Source organism: Amblyomma mixtum, chromosome 8 (genome assembly GCF_055824585.1).
Source record: "Amblyomma mixtum isolate Tamu chromosome 8, ASM5582458v1, whole genome shotgun sequence".
Taxonomy (NCBI): Eukaryota; Metazoa; Arthropoda; class Arachnida; order Ixodida; family Ixodidae; genus Amblyomma; species Amblyomma mixtum.
In genome coordinates this window covers 11,715,684-11,734,255 of record NC_143019.1, presented here as the reverse complement: position 1 = coordinate 11,734,255, position 18,572 = coordinate 11,715,684, and the positions used below count along the sequence as shown (strand labels likewise).

Sequence of the window (18,572 nt, the reverse complement as noted above, 5' to 3'; positions counted from 1 at the left end):
TTTTTCGTGTGCTTGATGCAAGCTCGAGTACAGAAGCTTTCTGAGCTTTCATCGTTATTTTAGATTTCTGGAATATCTTGAAAACGCCTAATCGGAGTATGCAGAATTAGGCGTTGCATATTTCATAAGAATCTGAGGTTAAGAAATAATTTTTATGTTGGTCAAATGTTTAGGGGAATCCCCCAAGGTGGAGTAGATTTGTAATAAGGGAGTAATTACTCATTGGCATCCACCCGAGCGCAGCCATACGGCTACAAAGGCAAGCTATACAGCTTTCTCAGAAACTTCGTAGTTAAAGAAAAATTCGTCCTGGTCCGGGGTTCGAACCCAGGACCACCGCCACACCGGAGCAGTCGCTCTACCAATTGAGCTAACCAGGACGGCAAGCTTATGGTAGTGTGAGATCGAACTGATCAATAACTCGAAGTGGGAACTGTGTTGGTCAAATGTTTAGGGGAATCCCCCAAGGTGGAGTAGATTTGTAATAAGGGAGTAATTACTCATTGGCATTGTAGCCGTATGGCTGCGCTCGGGTGGATGCCAATGAGTAATTACTCCCTTATTTTAAATAATTTTTATACATCTGCATTTACTTAATTAACTGACAGCACGCGCAGCAATAGGCATGAATATAATTCAGAAATTCGCCTCACGGTGACCTGGATATACATCAGGTGTAACACTGGTGGCCTGAATATAACCTCAATTTTTGATTAGTAAAGCTTTCAGGTGAGGCAGAGTCAAAGTCGGCTGGAAATTCCTTCTAATCGCTAATCAGTGGATTCATGACTATACACAAGTTTTGTCATTACACTTATGAATAGTAAAGTATTTTTCAAGGCTTCTTAAAACAGCGGTTACAAGGGCGGTAAGAAAGGGGTTCGAACCGTGAGGGTTGTGAATAATGGCCGGCAGTAAACCTGTACGACTTGCAATGGGAAAGAGTATTCATACGTAGCCTACACTGTTTTTGTTCGCTGAACTGTGCATGTTCAGGCGACTTGCAACGAAGCAGAGACACTGTCGTCTATTTACACAGTAATGGAAAAGGCAGACAACGTGGTAAAAAGGCGGTGAGATTCTTCGATTCCGAGCCAAGAGCATTAAATGCCGCGCAAAAAAATAATAATAAATAAATCAACAATGAAAGACGCGGTTAAGTCCCAATTGTCACTGTACAATTTTGTCAAGAGGTTCTCGCTTCCATTGCAGTGCGTCGTTGCAGCAGGAAGTGCTCCTGTACGAAGGATATCTTTCTCTTCAAAAACGTCTAAATTATGATGCCAGAGAACAGACAGGCACAGTTACATTTATCCACGTTTACGCCTGCAAATGCTCTCGGATATAAATTTTAAGCTTAATATTTTGATTCTTTATTAAACGGGGCTTGTGCGAAGCTCGGTGTTCGTCAATATAGTAAGGCTGGAATTCAAAAAGGTTTTTCAGAGCTGTACTTTTGTGAAACGAGAAAAAACAAACAAGTAATGGTATCGCTTTGACATCCTGCCAGCCACGGCTTACTGTGAGCGCAGCTGTTTGTCGTGGTAACATTTGTTTTTTGTACTGCCACTCCAGGACGATATTCGATGATGTCCTACTCAGAAGCGAGAAGAAATGGAAATGGACGAGACGTGTAATGCGAAGACAGGATAACCGATGGCACTGTCCTTAATGGTGATGAACTAGCTTCCACCAGAGGACAAGCGTAGCAGGCAGTGTAAAGAGTAAGATGTCAGGTGACATTAGGAATTTGCCGGGAATAAGGTGGTCGCAGCTTGCGCTAGACGGGGTTAATTGGAGAGATATAGCAGAGGTATTTGTCCTGCAGTGGAGGTGGTTAGTCCGATAATGACGATGAATAATGATGACTCAACGTCCGAGGCTTTCTTTTTGCGTTTCTCGGCGCTTACGGCATCGGCCGAAGCAACTAACTTTCGTCATTTAAGGGACTACGATTTTAAGATTAGACTTACTTCTCTCTTCCATCGTATTTTCAATGCGAGTATTGTTTGGAATAAAAATAGAAATCGAGAAGAAGAAAACTTCAGCGTCTAGCCGGAACGCGTTGCGAGCACTGCTTTGCCTTCGTGACACCGTTTGTCGTTTCCTCGCTTACGCATATTTTTAGACTGCACAGGCATCCAAAAATACCCTAATAACCACAATTTCGCCGTCTCCGCAAGGTGTCCAAGGTGGCAGGATGGCAGCGGCCAATTTTTCTTCTATCCGAAGGTCCGTTCCGCGAGCCCTTGTCTGTGCAATTTTTGGACTCCTATGGAGCGTCATGCGACGAATGCGGCTGGAGGGCGGCTAAGAAGGCCGCGAGTGCAACGATGAATAGAAGCGTCTGTTCCTCCTCGCATCGCCCCTGCGATTCTGCACGCGGGGATGGGAATGCCGTAATGGCGGCCGCCTTTGGATGTTCGAGGTGTACATCGTTCGTGGTGGTGACCGATTAGAGTTGGCGCGCGCCGTCAGGCTTCCGGGGCGCTATTTGGAAAGTTGTTTGTCCAGGTGGTCCCGGCTGCTCGGGATGCGTCGGTGAAAGCAGTTCGCCTCAGGCACTGGTCTCTGGCCGTTCACGACCTCGTCGCCGCCCGCATACGCAGTTGTGTGCTGCAGAGACGGGCGCTTTCGACACGCATGAGGAATAAATACTCTGCAAGGCTGGCCCATTAGAAAGAATGTTAGTTCGTAGTTTTTTTTTTTTGTACCTCTGTGATTGATCGTTTTTTTGTACCTCTGTGCTTGATCGCATCAATCAAGGCCGAGTGGAAAGTGCTTGCGCTTCCAATCGAAGAACACTCAGCCCAGTACATTCGTGTGTTTTTTCACGAACAGAGGTGTCCCAGTAATTTCGATAAGACGTGCAATCGGCCTTTACTTTCTTTCCACCTGCATGATATCTGCTGTAGAAAGTTATGAAGAGTTCGCTGTTTTTTCTAGTCACTGAGGTAAATCTCGATCCTATGGCACTAACCGCAGTGCATGGCAACATGATTTCAGTCTTTCAACTGTGTGCCACAGCCACAGATATTAGATGACTCCAATAGGGGAGGACTCCCCGCTCCACATAAGTGCCGCGGGTATGCCACGGCAACAATGAGATTCCACTTATTGTGGTGTGTTGGCCCGTGAGTGACTCATAGTGACGAAATGTGTGTAATCTACGGCCCACCAAACTTTTGTCACTACAAGACAGGGAAGGCTTGGTATGATTTTTGTTATATTTTTTCCGCAACTGCGCACAAAACCAATAATATCAGCAACGAACTCATGTTCTTTTTTAGGTGTCATTTATGTGGACACCTAATTCAGAGCTTCCAGCTCCCGCATCGGTGAGGCAGTTTGACTGCCTCACCGATGCGGTCCTATAAGGTGCGGTCCTATAACGGGCATCTCAGTCACCCTGAATCTGAAAAGCAGAGGGGTCTGGTGCTCAATCTGCTCTTTTAGTTAATCCAATTTAGAAATTTTGCTGATATTAATACTGCGCATAAGTTACAATACACTTTTTTTTGTTTTAAATACAAAACATTTTCAGTACTGTTTACCACGGCCCGAGGACCAAAGCATTTTCCATTGAACTCAACTACAAGCAGCTCTGTCCTACAACAACCTTTGTCAAGGCGGCCATTGTCTCCACGCTTAAACACCATACTATCGCTGTTAAAGCTATGGACTAGGTTTCAAGGACGAAATATGTTTACGATCATGATGCTCGTACTTAAGACTTTGCACGAAACGTAGTAGGCGTTGACAGCTCATTCAGCGTGGCGTGAAGTAATCCGGGGCGTGGTAATATGAGGGTATAATTAAAGTCCCCTTTAGTTCTCTACTCTGAACGCCCTCCAACTCTGCTCAAACCATGTCACGGATTCGCCTTCCTCGGTTTTTCTTAGACGGTGTGATCGAGATAGATGAATAGAACAGATGAATAATCACGATATAACAGTCACCATGGATGCCATGATATAAGCGGGCTTGCTTGCAACTATAGTCTGCTACAACTCAAGACTGAAGCGGATTTCCCCCGTCAAAGGATCGCCTTCCAGCCAATGGCGTCGATCGAATCTCGTGAGTTGGCTGGCGTGACGATGCAGGGAGTCACAGATGGGGATAGCCCGTCCCTGCATTGTCACACCACTCTCTGTATTATTACGGTAGCAGGTACATGATAATCGGCCGACGCACCACTGGCTGGAAGGGGGTCCTTTGAAGAGTAAAAGCCGCTTCGTTTTTGAGTTGTATCCGACTGCATGCTCTCTGAATTCCCTGATTTCATGCCAAGCACTGGCTACTGTCATGGAAACATTTTAATACGCGACACTGGATTTTTCTGGGCGACGCCATCGTAGGTAAGCATCATACGTGAAAACCTTTCTAACGGTACGTGCTCTCGTTTATCGTACCACGGTCTATGTGAGACCACACCCGAAATATCGACGGGACGTACCGCACTTGCAGTAGGGGCATTTCCCTGTCCTTTGGCGAACTAGGCATCCGTACTCCTCCGGACAGTTCCCAATCGGAGGGCACTTGTTGCCGGTCACCAACGCTGCGACAGGAGGAAAGGCGTAACAAACTTACTTATTTATTTATTTATTTGAACATACTACTAGCTTCACATTTGAGCCCGTCGCAGGAGAGGGACATGATATACACTAAAATAACACAGTTCAAGTACGTGTAAACACAAAGGCGATTGTAGTCCAGCAAGGCAATATGCATTATACAAAAGCTAAAAGAGAATGACAAAACAGGAGCAAGCCGCATATTTGAGGACTTAGGCACGGGAAAGGAAAAAGAAACAAAAAAAGAACCACAGTAACAAAAATGCAGACGTTTTAAAGTTAGGGAGCAAGAAATGAAAAACTGGTGAAAAACTGTGCCAAGGGAAGACCAAAGACTGACAGAACCACGCAGACAGAAAAATGCTTGTCTGCAAAGTCCTGTCTGTTTTTCGTCTTCTCTTCGGTCTATTTTTCATCGTGAATTTGAAGCAGCCAGCCAAACTTTGCTCGAATTTTGCTTCTTGAATTTATTTTTCTTTGCCATGTTTTTGTTTATACTGGTTATTTATACTTCAGAATTTCAACCTGTCCCGCTTGTACTAAGAACAGATGCGCAAAATATGATCGGCACGCAAGTACTCTATGGAGTGGCCTTGGTACCAAGCGTCGGTGCAGAGATCCTAATCCTGGAACTGCTAATTTAGTAACAACTTGACGCACATCCCTGGTACCACGCCTTTTTGTTACTCAGGAAATGTGTTACTACTGTTTTGCTACGTCCCGACGGAATGTATTGTCTCCGGAGCAGTCGGGAGAAAGCGGGAAGCCCAGACACTTCTCTGCGTGAACACACAACTGCGCATTTTTATGCGATTACTGCAATTAGTCACAAAGTGGAGTTATTTGCCCTACAGGATAGTGCGCTGCCGAACATCCACAATCACGAAACAACGCTTTCCTGCGCTTTTCATCGTTTTTATTTGTTGGGACCAACAATGCTTGGACTTCAACTGCATTACCTGCAAAGCGTGGCATGGTGTTCGTAATTTTTATATCGTTGAAGCGGACACCTTAACAGCAAAATATAAAGTGTCGAGATTTGTGCAAGCTCTGCTTTCCCATATGGGGCTGCCGTAATGATAAAACGCTGCTGCAAGCCGATAGATCTGCCCCTGCTGAAATAGCGATGGCAGGAAGGGGGCGAAGCATTCTCGTGTAAAGCGCACACTCCAAGCGCTAACCCGCCTCTGAAGGAGGAACCGTCGAAATGATTGCCACACTCGCTATTGTAATGGGTCGCAAACACACCGAGAACCATCCCCTTAGGCTTAGCGCACAAAGCTCCGTGGCACTGCGGCCATTCCAAGCCACGCACATCAGTATTACAGTCAGGTTTGCAGGCGGCTGTACGTCACACTCATAGCTATGGCTAAATACTTCCAAGGCCCACAAGAAACGCTGTACAGCCATGCAATGGATTTGTTGCGGCAGGTCAGTCACCCAAACCCTCTTGATGGGCAAGGCCAAGAGTTGCCTTCACACTATGAAGCTCAGAAGCTTCAGCCGTTGCATAAGTGCCCACGAGTATTACAACACTGGCTAGCTGATATTCTGCTTTGGGGTCAATTGAGTAAGAATGCACTCCCCTCATTATAGCACTCTATTGATTGGTAGAAGGCTGGTAAGAAATCACAAAAAAAAATGAAAATCACCCACACTCTTCACAAGTACTCACCGCACTTGCAGTAGGGACATTTCCCCCGCCTCTGTAGGACATAGCAACCGGTCTCCGATGGACACCGCAGCCGGGGACACTCCAAGTGGTCGTCTATGATTACTGGCTCGGCATGGTAAGGAACAAAGGAATAAAAACACACTTTGAGGATCAACCGTTCACATATCAGGAGAAATACGCACTGTGCTAGCAAGCTAAACAAGTTTCCATTTTGTGGGGTCTGTTAGCCATGGTCTCATTTCGAAGTGTCAAACAAAATGCTGATTCCCCTGAGGAAAACGAGGCCTGGGAATAATTTCGAGGAGTGACACCATCCTTGCATTGCCGTTTTAAGGATGTAAACATTTAAGACGGTTTTTCAAATTTTTGAGGTTGCTACTGAAACATCGCTGTCTCTGTACACTTTTTTTTAAGTATCACTGAAATTTTTGGAAGATTTGGGTGTATTTCACACCTCCTATTACATCACAGGTTCCTTAATTTTGTTTTTACATCTCACAGCTCGTATAGCATATCAGATTGTTAGGCCTGCTTTGAGTTGCAATAGCCGTTGTGTCAGTCATGAGATCCGGTCCAAGGTCACCTTACCTGGGGTCACTTCACCTGGTGGGTTTTAAGAGGAGGAGTTTTACAGGAGGTGCTGTAGCAGGATCGCTCCAGCGCTAACTCGGGGAACGGCGTAATAAAAGCAGCGCTCTAAAAAGTTCAACAAACGATTTATAGCACGATGAAGAACGAGTAAAAATAACTCTGTGCGAATCTTGCTTCTGTGCACAATTTTTATTATTTTATTCATGACCTTCCTCCACTGTGTCAAGACGGCCTTCTGTTGAGTGGCCAAAAAGAAAATGAAGGCATGGCTTTCTCTAACGTATGTTTCGCGAAGACAAAACATATACGAGGGTTTACAAGTGCAGTTACCTAGAGGCAACAGTTTAAGTGGCAGCTATGGGTATCCAATTTTGCACGAAGGTGGCTCGCGCGTGTTAATGTTTCCAAAAATGAGGATAACAGGGTGCTTCTACTAATACGCAGTATGTGTTACAAACTTGTAAGAAGGAAGTTAAAACTGGCGACGTGGCCTCGAGATGCAAAGTAAACGAGTTTCCTGACAACGAAAAAACGTGCCGAAGTGTTCTTAAGCTCCTCATGTAGCTTTATATGGACAACTTCATTAAACGCGCAATAACTTTTCAATAAACGAAATCGCTTCCGTAGTGATATGAAATCGCCAATGAGCATGGTGAGAGCTACTTTCAGATTGTGCCGCACTACTTTCTTTTTATTCTCGTCACCTGAAAATTAATTTAAAAGAAATATTGATGTCATTGGTCCCCTTACCGTGCGGTAAGAAGTGAACTGTAAGGATTCGCCTTATTGCAGAAAAAAGTAAAAGCGGAGGGTGTCCCACGGCAGGTGTGACGCCGCCATTTTCTTCTGGCGTACAATACTTGTATCCAACAGCACTGCGCTCTTTCAAGTTTAGCGTGAAACGCCTGTTGGCTGGTTTTACATTCGTTACACAGGAAATCAGACGGTAAAATTTATTAACGTAGGCATATTGTTTCATTAAAATGACATATCAGGATGAGCTGGGTTACGCCTAATTTGAGCGTAAAAGGACATTTATTTTAGTACAGAAACTTGAGTTAGATTCAGGCGTAAGTCCTATGCTAGGTATGAGACAGTAGATAGAGAGAACAAATGAACACTTGGGATAACCCCGAACTCTGGCATCATGTGAGCAAAAACACCACCGCTACAAACATCAATATTTACTGTCCACAAAAATGTCATCGAACTATAACGATGTTTAACTGCAATAGTCTGGATTATCGTTAGGTAAAGCTCATCGGCAGGCAGGTTATAGGCATTGAGACGGCAAAGAAAGAAAGGAGACTGAAGGCGGCACTTACCTGGCCTCCTCTCCTGATCGCTGTCGCTCGTCGCACTGTTGATGTGCCCGCAGTTGCAGTGTGGACACCCCGTGAATGGCTCCCGCGTCACGCGGCATCCCAGGTCTGTCGGGCACTCGAAGCTCGGACAAAACGTGTTGGGCTCTGCACATGTGGAATACGCTTTGAGTAGGCGATTATCATGCCTTGTGTCGAAATTAAGATACATATTATAAAGCATGCAATGTACGGTACATTCATATGTCAAATGGTGCCGGTGGTAAGCACGGTGTCAGTTGAGGAAACCGAAAGCGGACTGATTACTGTCTGAGGCAATTGCTTGTGCAACAACTAGAATGATAGTTGCGCAAAAAGTTGCCATCGTAAAGATCGCGATTATTGTGTAGTTCAAAAGCCTGCATCACTTTTCACATGACCTGTATGCGTGTTTGCAAACATTTCCCAACATCGTGCTATTATTTCGTATCGGTTATTAACATCTGTTGCGAAAAAGAAAAAAAAAACTAGCGGCATCGTGCTAGACGCCTTTGAATTCCTGTCTATTAGAGAGCTGCACAACACATGGGTATAAAGAAAAAACGTTTTAAAAGGCACCGAAATAACTTATCGCCAAAAGGTTTAAGCATGCTCAGAGTTTGGATGAATTAGAGCCAGGACGGCCCAACCAGCACTTTCTTAGAACAGAATAATGACACTGCTGTAGTACTCAAAAGGAAAGGCAACAAGGGAAAGTATGACATAATGACACGACACACAGAACCGATGGTTTGTGGATTAGAGAATAATTTGTTCAGGGGTTCGACAAGTCCGTGAGTTACATATTCATTTACACCTAGAACCCATCTTACAGTAGCATTATCCCCCGTGCTTTCCTAATCCCCTTCGTGAAAAGCCTGGCTAACATTGGCTCATCTATAAGAACAGATGTTTTTGTGCTCCGTAATGCAGACCTTTTGGCCCATTAATGCTTTCAGTCTATGCGTACTCAAAGTAGAGGAACAACTGAGAACTGGTTTTTCTTTTTTCTCTGTGTTTTTACAGCCCCCTAATTTACACTTCGACTTTTCAAGATGTCATAGGATATCGCCAATAGGCAGTACCAAGCATTTTGTAAGACAGTGGTCAAAAGAACGAGATCTATTATAAGCATATCATTGTCATTTAAGTCAGTGCCTCGAATAAAAAAAAGTAATGGAAAGGGATCAAAATTAACGTTGAATGAAAACTACGGAAAAATAGGTTAGATTAGCCAGTCATTAAATAAGTGTCACGGCACTTTGCCTCAATTCTTGACAGCAGCAATCGTCTCTGGCCGCGACTTCCAAGATCTATTGATGACATTGAACTTTATAACTCCATTAACGCTGTATGACTAAGGATTGACTGATTCAGAACCATGTTCTCTTGACGCGCAGATCCAATTCCAATCGTTCATAGTTCGGTATTCCTGGCTGTTTTCGCATGCACGAGTTTGGGGTGTTATTTAACGAAAAAAAAAAACAGCACGACCCTCCGTGCGGGCTGTGGCTACTTCCGAAAGCCAGCGTCCTTGCACCGATCTCTCGAGCGGCCGACCCGCAAAGGAACAATGTCCCGCACTACATTCGCTCCCTCTGCTCCGGCCGAAACCTTCGTAGAGCATCGACGGCGGTTTCTGACACACTGACAGGACGTAGGAACAAGCTTGCAACCGAAGATGACACTTACTCCTGCCCTACACCGCGGTAGAGCAGAGCACGGTCAGCAGGTAGAAGGCGACGTCCCTCGGTTTCCACACCACGTGGGAACAATGAGACGCGCTGCCCGGCCCCTCTGACTGGATGGCTAATGGCGTGCTCGCCGCGGTCTCCTGGTAAGGTAGGGGTCGACGATCCCATTCAGTCTACCTCTCGCCGCGCACACCCCCACCGTCATGGAAGAGCGATTGTGTCCGCGGCGACAACCAGTGTCTGGAGGTGGCGTAAGGTCATCTCAGCCGCCGGGAAAACCGGGCTGCTACACATCTGTCTCTTCTTTTTTGTTTTGCTTTTTCTTTTGTTCTGCTTTGATTGGCGGCGTTTAATGACCGGACATGTGCACTCACGCGCGGATCTGCACTTCTGGCCAACACAAACACGAGAAAAGTGATGCCGAGCAAGATTTTAAAATTGGTGTGTCGTTATAGTGTATCCTGTTTCGCAGTCTCCTTTGCACCTCAGTAGAAGCTACACGGCTCCTGCCACTTGACTGGGGGATTACTATTGAACGCCCATGCGACGTAGGAACACTTAAGCGGCTCGCGCGGGTAGCTGCGGCAGTCGTGATAGACACCATAAAATCAAATCGATTCACTCGCCACGATGGCTCAGTGGTTAAGGAAGTCTTCTACCGAGCCGGAGTACCCGGGTTCGAACCCGACCGCGGCGGCAGCTTTTCGATGGGGTCAAAAGGCGCCCGTGTGCTGTGCCACATCAGTGCACGTTAAAGATCCCCAGGTGGTCGAAACTATTCTGGAGACCTCCACTACGGCAGCACCGCTGCGTATTTACTACGGTCATGGCAACCCCGGCGCCCTATAATCGTTGTCTGGATGCCAGCACATGCTGGCCTCCCTGCCAAAGAGGAGGCTCATTCCAAGGTGTCACATTCCACATTCCGGGCAGGAGGCGTCGAGAACCCCTCCACGGGCATCGGAGCTCCTGCTCTCCTTCTGTGATATTCCCTTGCACTACCGAGACAAACGAAGGGAATACGCCCCCCCCCCCCCCCCTTTTCCATCCCTCACCATATCGCAGGCTGCACATGGGCGACAACTGCAAACCCGGACTGCTCCATACCCAATACTGCTTCATGCCCGATGCCCAGACCAATTCCCGTCATCATGCAAACGTTGCGGCACACCAGGAGACTTCTTACACACCCTCCTCACATGCCCCACCTTCCTTCATCTCCAACCACCAACCGCGGCGGAGTCTCACTGGGAGTCTTTTCTGACCAGCTCGTCCGCTCAAGACCAGCTCGAAATCGTCTGTAGCGCTCGCAGGAGGAGTGCTCTCCAGGGCCTATCCTTCGCGTTGTAAGACTGCTTCCTAACCATGAGGGGGCATCCAGTTGTGATGTTTGGGGCTTTGCCCCCACTATTTACATCATCGCCGCCGCGGTGGCTCAGTGGCTATGGCGCTCGGCTGCTGACCCGAAAGACGCGGGTTCGATCCCAGCCGCGGCGGCTGGAATGTCTTTGGAGGAGAAATTCTAGAGGCCCGTGTACTGTGCGATGTCAGTGCACGTTAAAGAACCCCAGGTGGTGGAAATTTCCGGAGCCCTTCACTACGGCGTCTCTCATAGCCTCAGTCGCTTTGGGACGTTAAACCCCATAAACCAACCAAACCTATTTACATCATTGGCAATAAATGTTTCCACCACCACCTCCACCTCTTTTTCTCTTTTGAAGCTAAATCTTCATTACTGGACCTCGTGGTTCGATCGCCCGGTGCCTAGTTTTGACTTCAGCTGAGTTATATGTCAAACCATGAAAAAGAGAAAAAGAAATTGCATCAGTATCCATGACAGGGAGTCGAACCCGCGGCTGCGCGAACAGATCTCCTTTAAGTGTCGCTCAGGAGATCACTTTTTACCGGACCAGCTTCCTCTCCTGATGCGCTGTATATCCTTGCCGGCTTTGGTTTATTGGTTTATTGGGGTTCAGCGTCCCAAAGCCACTCAGGCTACGAGGGACGCCTAAGTGAAGGGCTCTGGAAATTTCGGCCACCCGGTGTTCTTTGACGCTCACTGACATAGCACACAGAACACGGGCCGCAAGAATTTTGCCTCCATCGAAATTCGGCCGCCGCGGCCGGGATGGAACCCGCGTCTTTCGGGTAAGCAGCCGAGCGCCGTAGCCACTGAGAAACCGCGGCGGTGGTGGTGATGGAAAACATTTATGTACAGGTATAATACAGGAGGTTGTGCATGAGTTGACCCAGAGGGGGCCCTTACAAATACTAGGTGGAGGTTTCTAGTTCGGGACCCCAGTGGCATCGGCCGCCGCCCAGGCTCGCGCGACCAAGGCCCGTTGGGCCTGCAGGTCAGAGCAGCCGAGCAGGGTCGCCTCCCAGTCCTCCCGGGTTGGGTTGGGGTGAGGGGTGATAGCAGGGTTCGAGGGGCAGGCCCACACCACGTGGTAGATGTCCGAAGACTTCTCCGCACAGTGCGGACAGCTGCCCGAGAAAGAAGGGGCGAAGTGTTTCAGAGCTGCCGGGCACAGCAAAGTATTAGTATACAGGCGGAGAAGAAGCCGCTCCTCCACCTTTGACAGACCTTTACACGGGCGGGAATAAAGACCATGGCCAGATTGATAGAGTAAAACGATGTCTTTGAAGGTGTAAGCTGGAATAAATTCGAGTTCCTGATCGTCAGGGTCGGAGGGGAATGTCCGGTGAGAGAGCGCGCGGGCGGCTGCGTCAGCTGCCTCATTTCCCTCAAGGCCCATGTGAGCGGGAGCCCAAACGATACGCCGGTGCGGCGGCGCAAGAGGACAAATCGTTTGCATGACTTCGAATGTTCTATGTCAATTAGTTCGCCCATAAAGTGTGTTTGGTTCCCCAAGAAGTCAAAGTTTCGGGAACCAAAGGTACTCGTGCGAATCACTATGATGCGCTAGGCTTTGATTTGACTAATAATATTATGCTCCGTAACGCGCAGAATCATTTGACACCACTCCAAAAATTCACGCAATTAGATGGCCCGAAATATGTGTACCAATGGTACCATCCACTGGTCCGACATGGGTGGCCTTGTGTTTTGTACTAACGGGACCTTGAGCAATGGTGGTATTGGAAATAACGCTTTTCGGCCAATTGATTTCTGCGGTTTCCCTCGCGCGTATGGACCCCTGAACTTTCTTCGACACATTATGGTTTTTGGACACAAGTTCCCTGCGTGTGTGTGTTTGCACCGGGCGACATCAGTCGCCGAAATGTATCTTTGTTTTTGTAGACCTTTTTGATCAAGGGTTCAATAAACTTCTCTTAAGTCTAATAAAGAAGTACATGCATGTAATCAGGCTATGCATATGCTCCAGTAGCTGTACCAGGCTACTGCTCGAAGTAGCAGCTCTACAATAAACATGCATCCCGTAATATTTTTCGGAATATAGTAACTGACAAGGGGTCATTGTGTCGTCTACTGGTAGGCTGCAAAAGCTGTTATTTTAAGGCGAAAGCCTTTAATGGCTCATGCTCGCGGCTTCCGTCCACCCTCCTCACACTACCTCTCCCTCCAGACACGTCCCCAGAGGCTGCAGAGGAAGCCGCCATTGCACTTGCTATCACTCGCACGGAAGCCCGGTATATTTTAAGTGACTCTAAAACTGCGATACAAAATTTTGCTCGAGGCAGAGTTCATGTCCCTGCTTTTGACATACTGGACTCGCTCGATGCACCCCCGCCATGTGGAGCTGATGTGGGTGCCTGCGCACTCCGGGAATTCCGGAAACGAAGCCGCCAATCTTTTAGCCTGAGGTTCTTTAAACCGGGCTCAGGTGACGTCTGATCGGGGATTCACGAAGGAATGCATGCACTCATTCAGTGATCTGACCCAGGCATACAGAGCCTCACGCCAGCTCTACCCCCCGCCCCACCTCTCCCTAGATAACGAACACGCAACACTCTGGCGCAGACTACAGACACACACTCTCCCTTCACCCCTTAACCTAGCCCACTATCATCCCTCGTTCCCCACTTCGGCATGCGCTCTATGCCCAGAACCCTTCGCCTCTTCCCTCCACATCATTTCCCTCTGCCCGGCGGACCCTCTCCCGCGGGACCTAGAGAACCTCAAGGCCTGGGAGGACTGGGAGACCATTGCCACCGGCCGTGCTGCCAGTGTTATGGACCTTAGGAACATAAACACTTGAGTGCAGTGGGGTCGTGCGGGGACCCTGGGGCGTGCCCCGAATTAATCCTGTGTAAAAATTCAGGGGGCACTTTGACTGTCTAAAGTGCGTAGAGGCGAAAGCGTTTTCCGCACCACTTTGATGCTTCTGTGGCACTGGTGGCGTCACATGTAATTAAGTACTAATTACTAATTGACGACAAATCACTAATTAATGATTAATTACTGATTTGGGCCTGAATACTAATTAACTGCTAATTAATGACGCTTAAGCATCGCCTTTAGAAGTGGAACGCGACAGCGTGTTGTAGCGTGGCCCAGGGAGTCCACGGAACACCCCCACCCGTTCGGCGCGATGCCTTGCCCTTTGAACGCTTTTTGAGGAAAGGAAAGGGCGCAGTAATTCTCTGTCATCTCGGTGGAAACCTGAACCGCACCGTAGAAGAAGGGAGGAAGTGGGAGTGGAAGAAGAAAGACAAAGATGGCCCGCAATGAAGAAAATGAAAATTGTATTTGAGGAAAGGAAATTAGGCAGTAACTGTCTCACATATCTCGGTGGACACCCGTCAAAATTCAGGGGGGCACTTTTTTGACCTAAAGTGTGGTCACGGATGTGTGGTTAAGATGTTAAGCTTCGCCTCTAAGAGTGGAACGCGACAGCGTCTTGCAACACTTCCAGGAGTCCATAGAACGCCATCGCCCATTCGGTTCTATGCCTCGCTCGTCGTTAAATTGGTTTTTGCGGAAAGGAAATGTATCTGTCTCTCATATCTCGGTGGACACCTAAACCTCGCCGGAAGGGAAGGGAGGAGGATGGGAGTGAGCGAAGACACCGTATTCACTAGACGCACCTTCGTTCTTCGAAACCATCGAGCTCGCATGGCGGAGAGGATAGCATGCTCGTCTCACACTCCGAATACCGGGGTTCGATTCGAGAGCTCGGCCAATTTCTTACTGGGTTTTATTTATTTATATGGCATGACTAGAAAAGTTAATTAGGCTAATTGAGTAATTAAGCAATTAACTAAGCTCAGTCCCATTTACTTGGAGCATCACTATACGATCCCTTCAATTGGTTACCAGGTTACTAGCCAAAGTACAATTGGCCCCGTTTGAAATTCGCGCACGGTGACGTCACGACCGTTTCGACCAATTGAAAAGCGTGACATTTCTGTCGACAACTGCTGCTTACAACGATGAGACATTAAAGGCTTTCGCCTTAATAAAGTTTTCTCTCTCTCTGCATGCTCGCGGTGTCCGTCCTTGCGCTGGAATCGTGGCCTCTCCTCCGCGCAGGGCGCAATCTCCTCCGTAATTTCTTTTTCTCAAATTCATTTTGCTTCACTACGGGCCCTATTTCTGTTCCTTCTTTTACTCCCACTTCCTCCCTTCTTCTGCAAACGGATGACGTGTGTCCACCGAGAGATGCGAGACAGTTACTGCATAATTTCCTTTCCTCAAATAGAATTTTCATTTCTTCACTACGGCCCTTCTTTGTCTTTCTTCTTTGACTCCCACTGCCTCCCTTCTTGTACGATGTGGTTCGGGTGTCCACCGCGACGGTTGCTAGGCAACGGCTCTTGCAGCCGCAGCAACAACACAAAAGCGCGACTGAGGCGTCCACTGTCCCAGGGAGCCAGTTATGAGCGCTTCCTTTTCCTTGAAATGATCGGAGTCTAAAACGTCAAACCCAACGCCAATGAACACAATGAACGTCGAACGGACAACGGCGATGGCGACGTCGCGAAACGAGCGTTAAAGAGCTGCGCTCTTAAAAAACTACTATAAAAATAGAGACCGCAGTCACCAAAGGCGATAAAAACCGCACATGCAGGAAGCCCGCCACGCGCCAAGCGGTTCGGGGGGTGGTGGTGAAAACATTTATTTCGAATGAACTGGAGGTATGTTTGGATCAGCCCGTAAGGGACCGATCCTTACAAACACTAGGTGGAGGTCCCTAGTATGGGACCCCAGTGGCGGTTGCCGCCGCCCGGGCGCGCCCAACTAAGGCTTGTTGGGCCTGTAAGTCGTGGCAGCCGAGCAGGGTCGCCTCCCAGTCCTCCCGGGTTGGGTTGGGGATGGGGGGAATAGCGGGGTTGGAGGGGCAGGCCCACACCATGTGATAGGTGTCAGAAGACACTGCACTAGTGTGGGCAGCTGCCGCTAAAGGAGGGGTCAAAATGTTTTAGCGCTGCCGGGCACAGCAAAGTATTGGTGAGAAGGCGGAGAAGGAGCCGCTCATCCGCCTTCTTCAGGCCTTTACATGGGCTAGGGTAAAGGCGATGACAATTTTGATAATATGTTGTAATATCTTTGAATGTATAGCGGCGGTGGGTTGACCACAAGGCTTTCGCCAAGAACACGTTAGAATTTCTAAAATGTCTTCCATAATTTTTTTGCGAAAGTAATACTACGCCAGGTGTCGCGTCTTCGCGGTACCGCAGCCTACCCTTCACGGTCGGTGGTCGGTCATCAGAGTACTGACGTCATACTAGAGCGTGAGATGGGGCACCAAGTCGGCTCTTCAACGCGCCGCAGCTAGACCACGGCCGAACGACAGTTGGCGGTCGGTCATGTGACTACTGACGTCATACCAGAGGGAGAGATGGGGCACCAAGTAAGCTCTTCAGCGAGCCGCAGCTAGAACTTCGCGGCCGGGCGACCACCTGCGAACGGCGGCAAGCGATTGACGTCATACAAGTTGCACGAGTTTGCAGGCCTTGCTGCGGTGATGGATATGAGTTGCAGCGTGTGGTATGACGTCGTCCACAGACATCCAGGTGCTATCAGGTGTAAAGTATAGCGCTGCTAGTCGGTTCTTCGGTATAGCTATGGAAGCTTCGGACGGGAGTCAAGATTCTTGTGTTGTGCTACCGTCTAACCTGATAGATGCTATGGATATCGAAGATTCTACAAGTTACACCACTTGCCTTCGCAATTACCTAGGCTTAACCAAAGCTAAGCCGCAGCAATTATTGCGAAAGCAATACAACTCGCACTTTCAAGCCTTCGCGTGACCCGACCGCAGTTACGTTTGACCTTTACCGGAGTGAATATGGGCGACCAACTCGCTCCTTCAGATAGCCCAGCTGCAGTTACGCCGCACCGCGCACCTGTGGCGCTACTGTCGCTGTGACGTCATACCAGCTGTAGATTATGTTTTCTTTGTCAGTCGCAACAATATATAAAACAACATATACAAAATTACCGAAGACGCTTTGAGTAGTCGCGCAGCGGCGGCCGGTAGCCGCGCGTCACCTGTAGACGCGGCGCACTGCGTTCCAAGACGCTTTCAGTCGTCGCACAGCGGCCGCCGGTAGCCACCCGTGACCTGTAGACGCGGCGCACTGCGTTCCTTCAGTTGGAGGCCCTGCGCTTTTGCTTTCGCAACCTACCAATCTTAACCAAAGCTAAGCCCCCGCCAATTTTTTTTTTTTCTTGGACGCCTGAATCACGCTTTGAGTGACTAGGGTTGGTGAGAGAGAGATGTGCGCTGCTCGCGTTAGCGCTGACAACGTTGTGGCAGTCACACGGCACCGCAGCAATATGCCGCAGCGTTCCCTCCACATCCTTTCCCTCTGCCCGGTGGACCCTCCCCCGCGGGTCCTAGAGAACCTCAAGACCTGGGAGGACTGGGAGACCCTACTGCGCTCGGAGGACCCGGCCGTGCAGACCATCGCCACCGGCCGGGCTACCAGTGTTACGGACCTTAGGAATATAAACACTTGAGTGGAGTGGGGTCGTGCGGGGAGCCTGGGGCGTGCCCCGAATTCCTGTTGTAATAAAGTTTTCTCTCTCTCTCTCTTCATTGAATCAGCAAACTCTCGCAAACAACCATTAACTGCCCCGTGCCAGGGTGGCAGGTTGGGCGCGCTGCCTATCCAGTGTCCAGAACGCACTCAACGATACCGACGCCAAGCCGCGTACGATTACGCAATCGATACGGTACGCTCTCTACCAGGTTCAGCAGTAGTTTGCGAATCACTATGATATGCTAGGCTTTGGTTCAACAAGTAATATTATGCTCCGTAACGCGTTGAATCATTTGATAGCGTCCAAATATTCTACGCAAATTAGGTGGTCCGAAATATTTGTACCAATGGTACCATCCACTTGTCCCACATGGGTGGCCTTGTGTTTTATACTAACGGGACCTTGAGCAATGGTGGTATTGGAAATAACGTTTTGTAAACATTGACACGCTTCTTTGTCGTGCACGAAGGTCGGCTGGTTATGCCGGCGCTGCGGTATTAGCCGGGCCGACCCCCCCCCCCCCCCCTCTCTTTACCGACTATGCTGGTTTGTTCGAGGATGGTGGTGTATAATTTTGAAAGGGCCAATCACCCTGAGAAAGATCCTTGCCCCCCCCCCCCCCCCGTGCGTCGTTGCTACGGTAGGCTGATTCTTCTTTGTCCAGTGTACGTTCTATGCACTATAGGCTGTAATTTGTGATATGAACGGTGTGTTAAAATATGGTGATGGTGTTTCTGGGTGGCCACCCACTTTGTATACATTTCTTTTGCCCTCAATCATGAG

At 48.5% G+C, this 18,572-nt stretch overlaps 1 protein-coding gene across 1 annotated transcript in view; it reads right to left on the bottom strand.

Moving 5' to 3' along the window:
* Positions 1-18,572, bottom strand: part of LOC149331350 (uncharacterized) — a 69,688-nt gene that overhangs the window by 2,401 nt on the left and 48,715 nt on the right. Inside the window, exons 2-4 of the mRNA XM_089556483.1 lie at positions 8,166-8,309; positions 6,250-6,351; positions 4,457-4,558 (exon numbers count right to left, since the gene is read on the bottom strand). Coding sequence (XP_089412609.1) covers positions 4,457-4,558; positions 6,250-6,351; positions 8,166-8,309 — 348 coding nt within the window. The remainder of the gene's footprint in view (positions 1-4,456; positions 4,559-6,249; positions 6,352-8,165; positions 8,310-18,572) is intronic.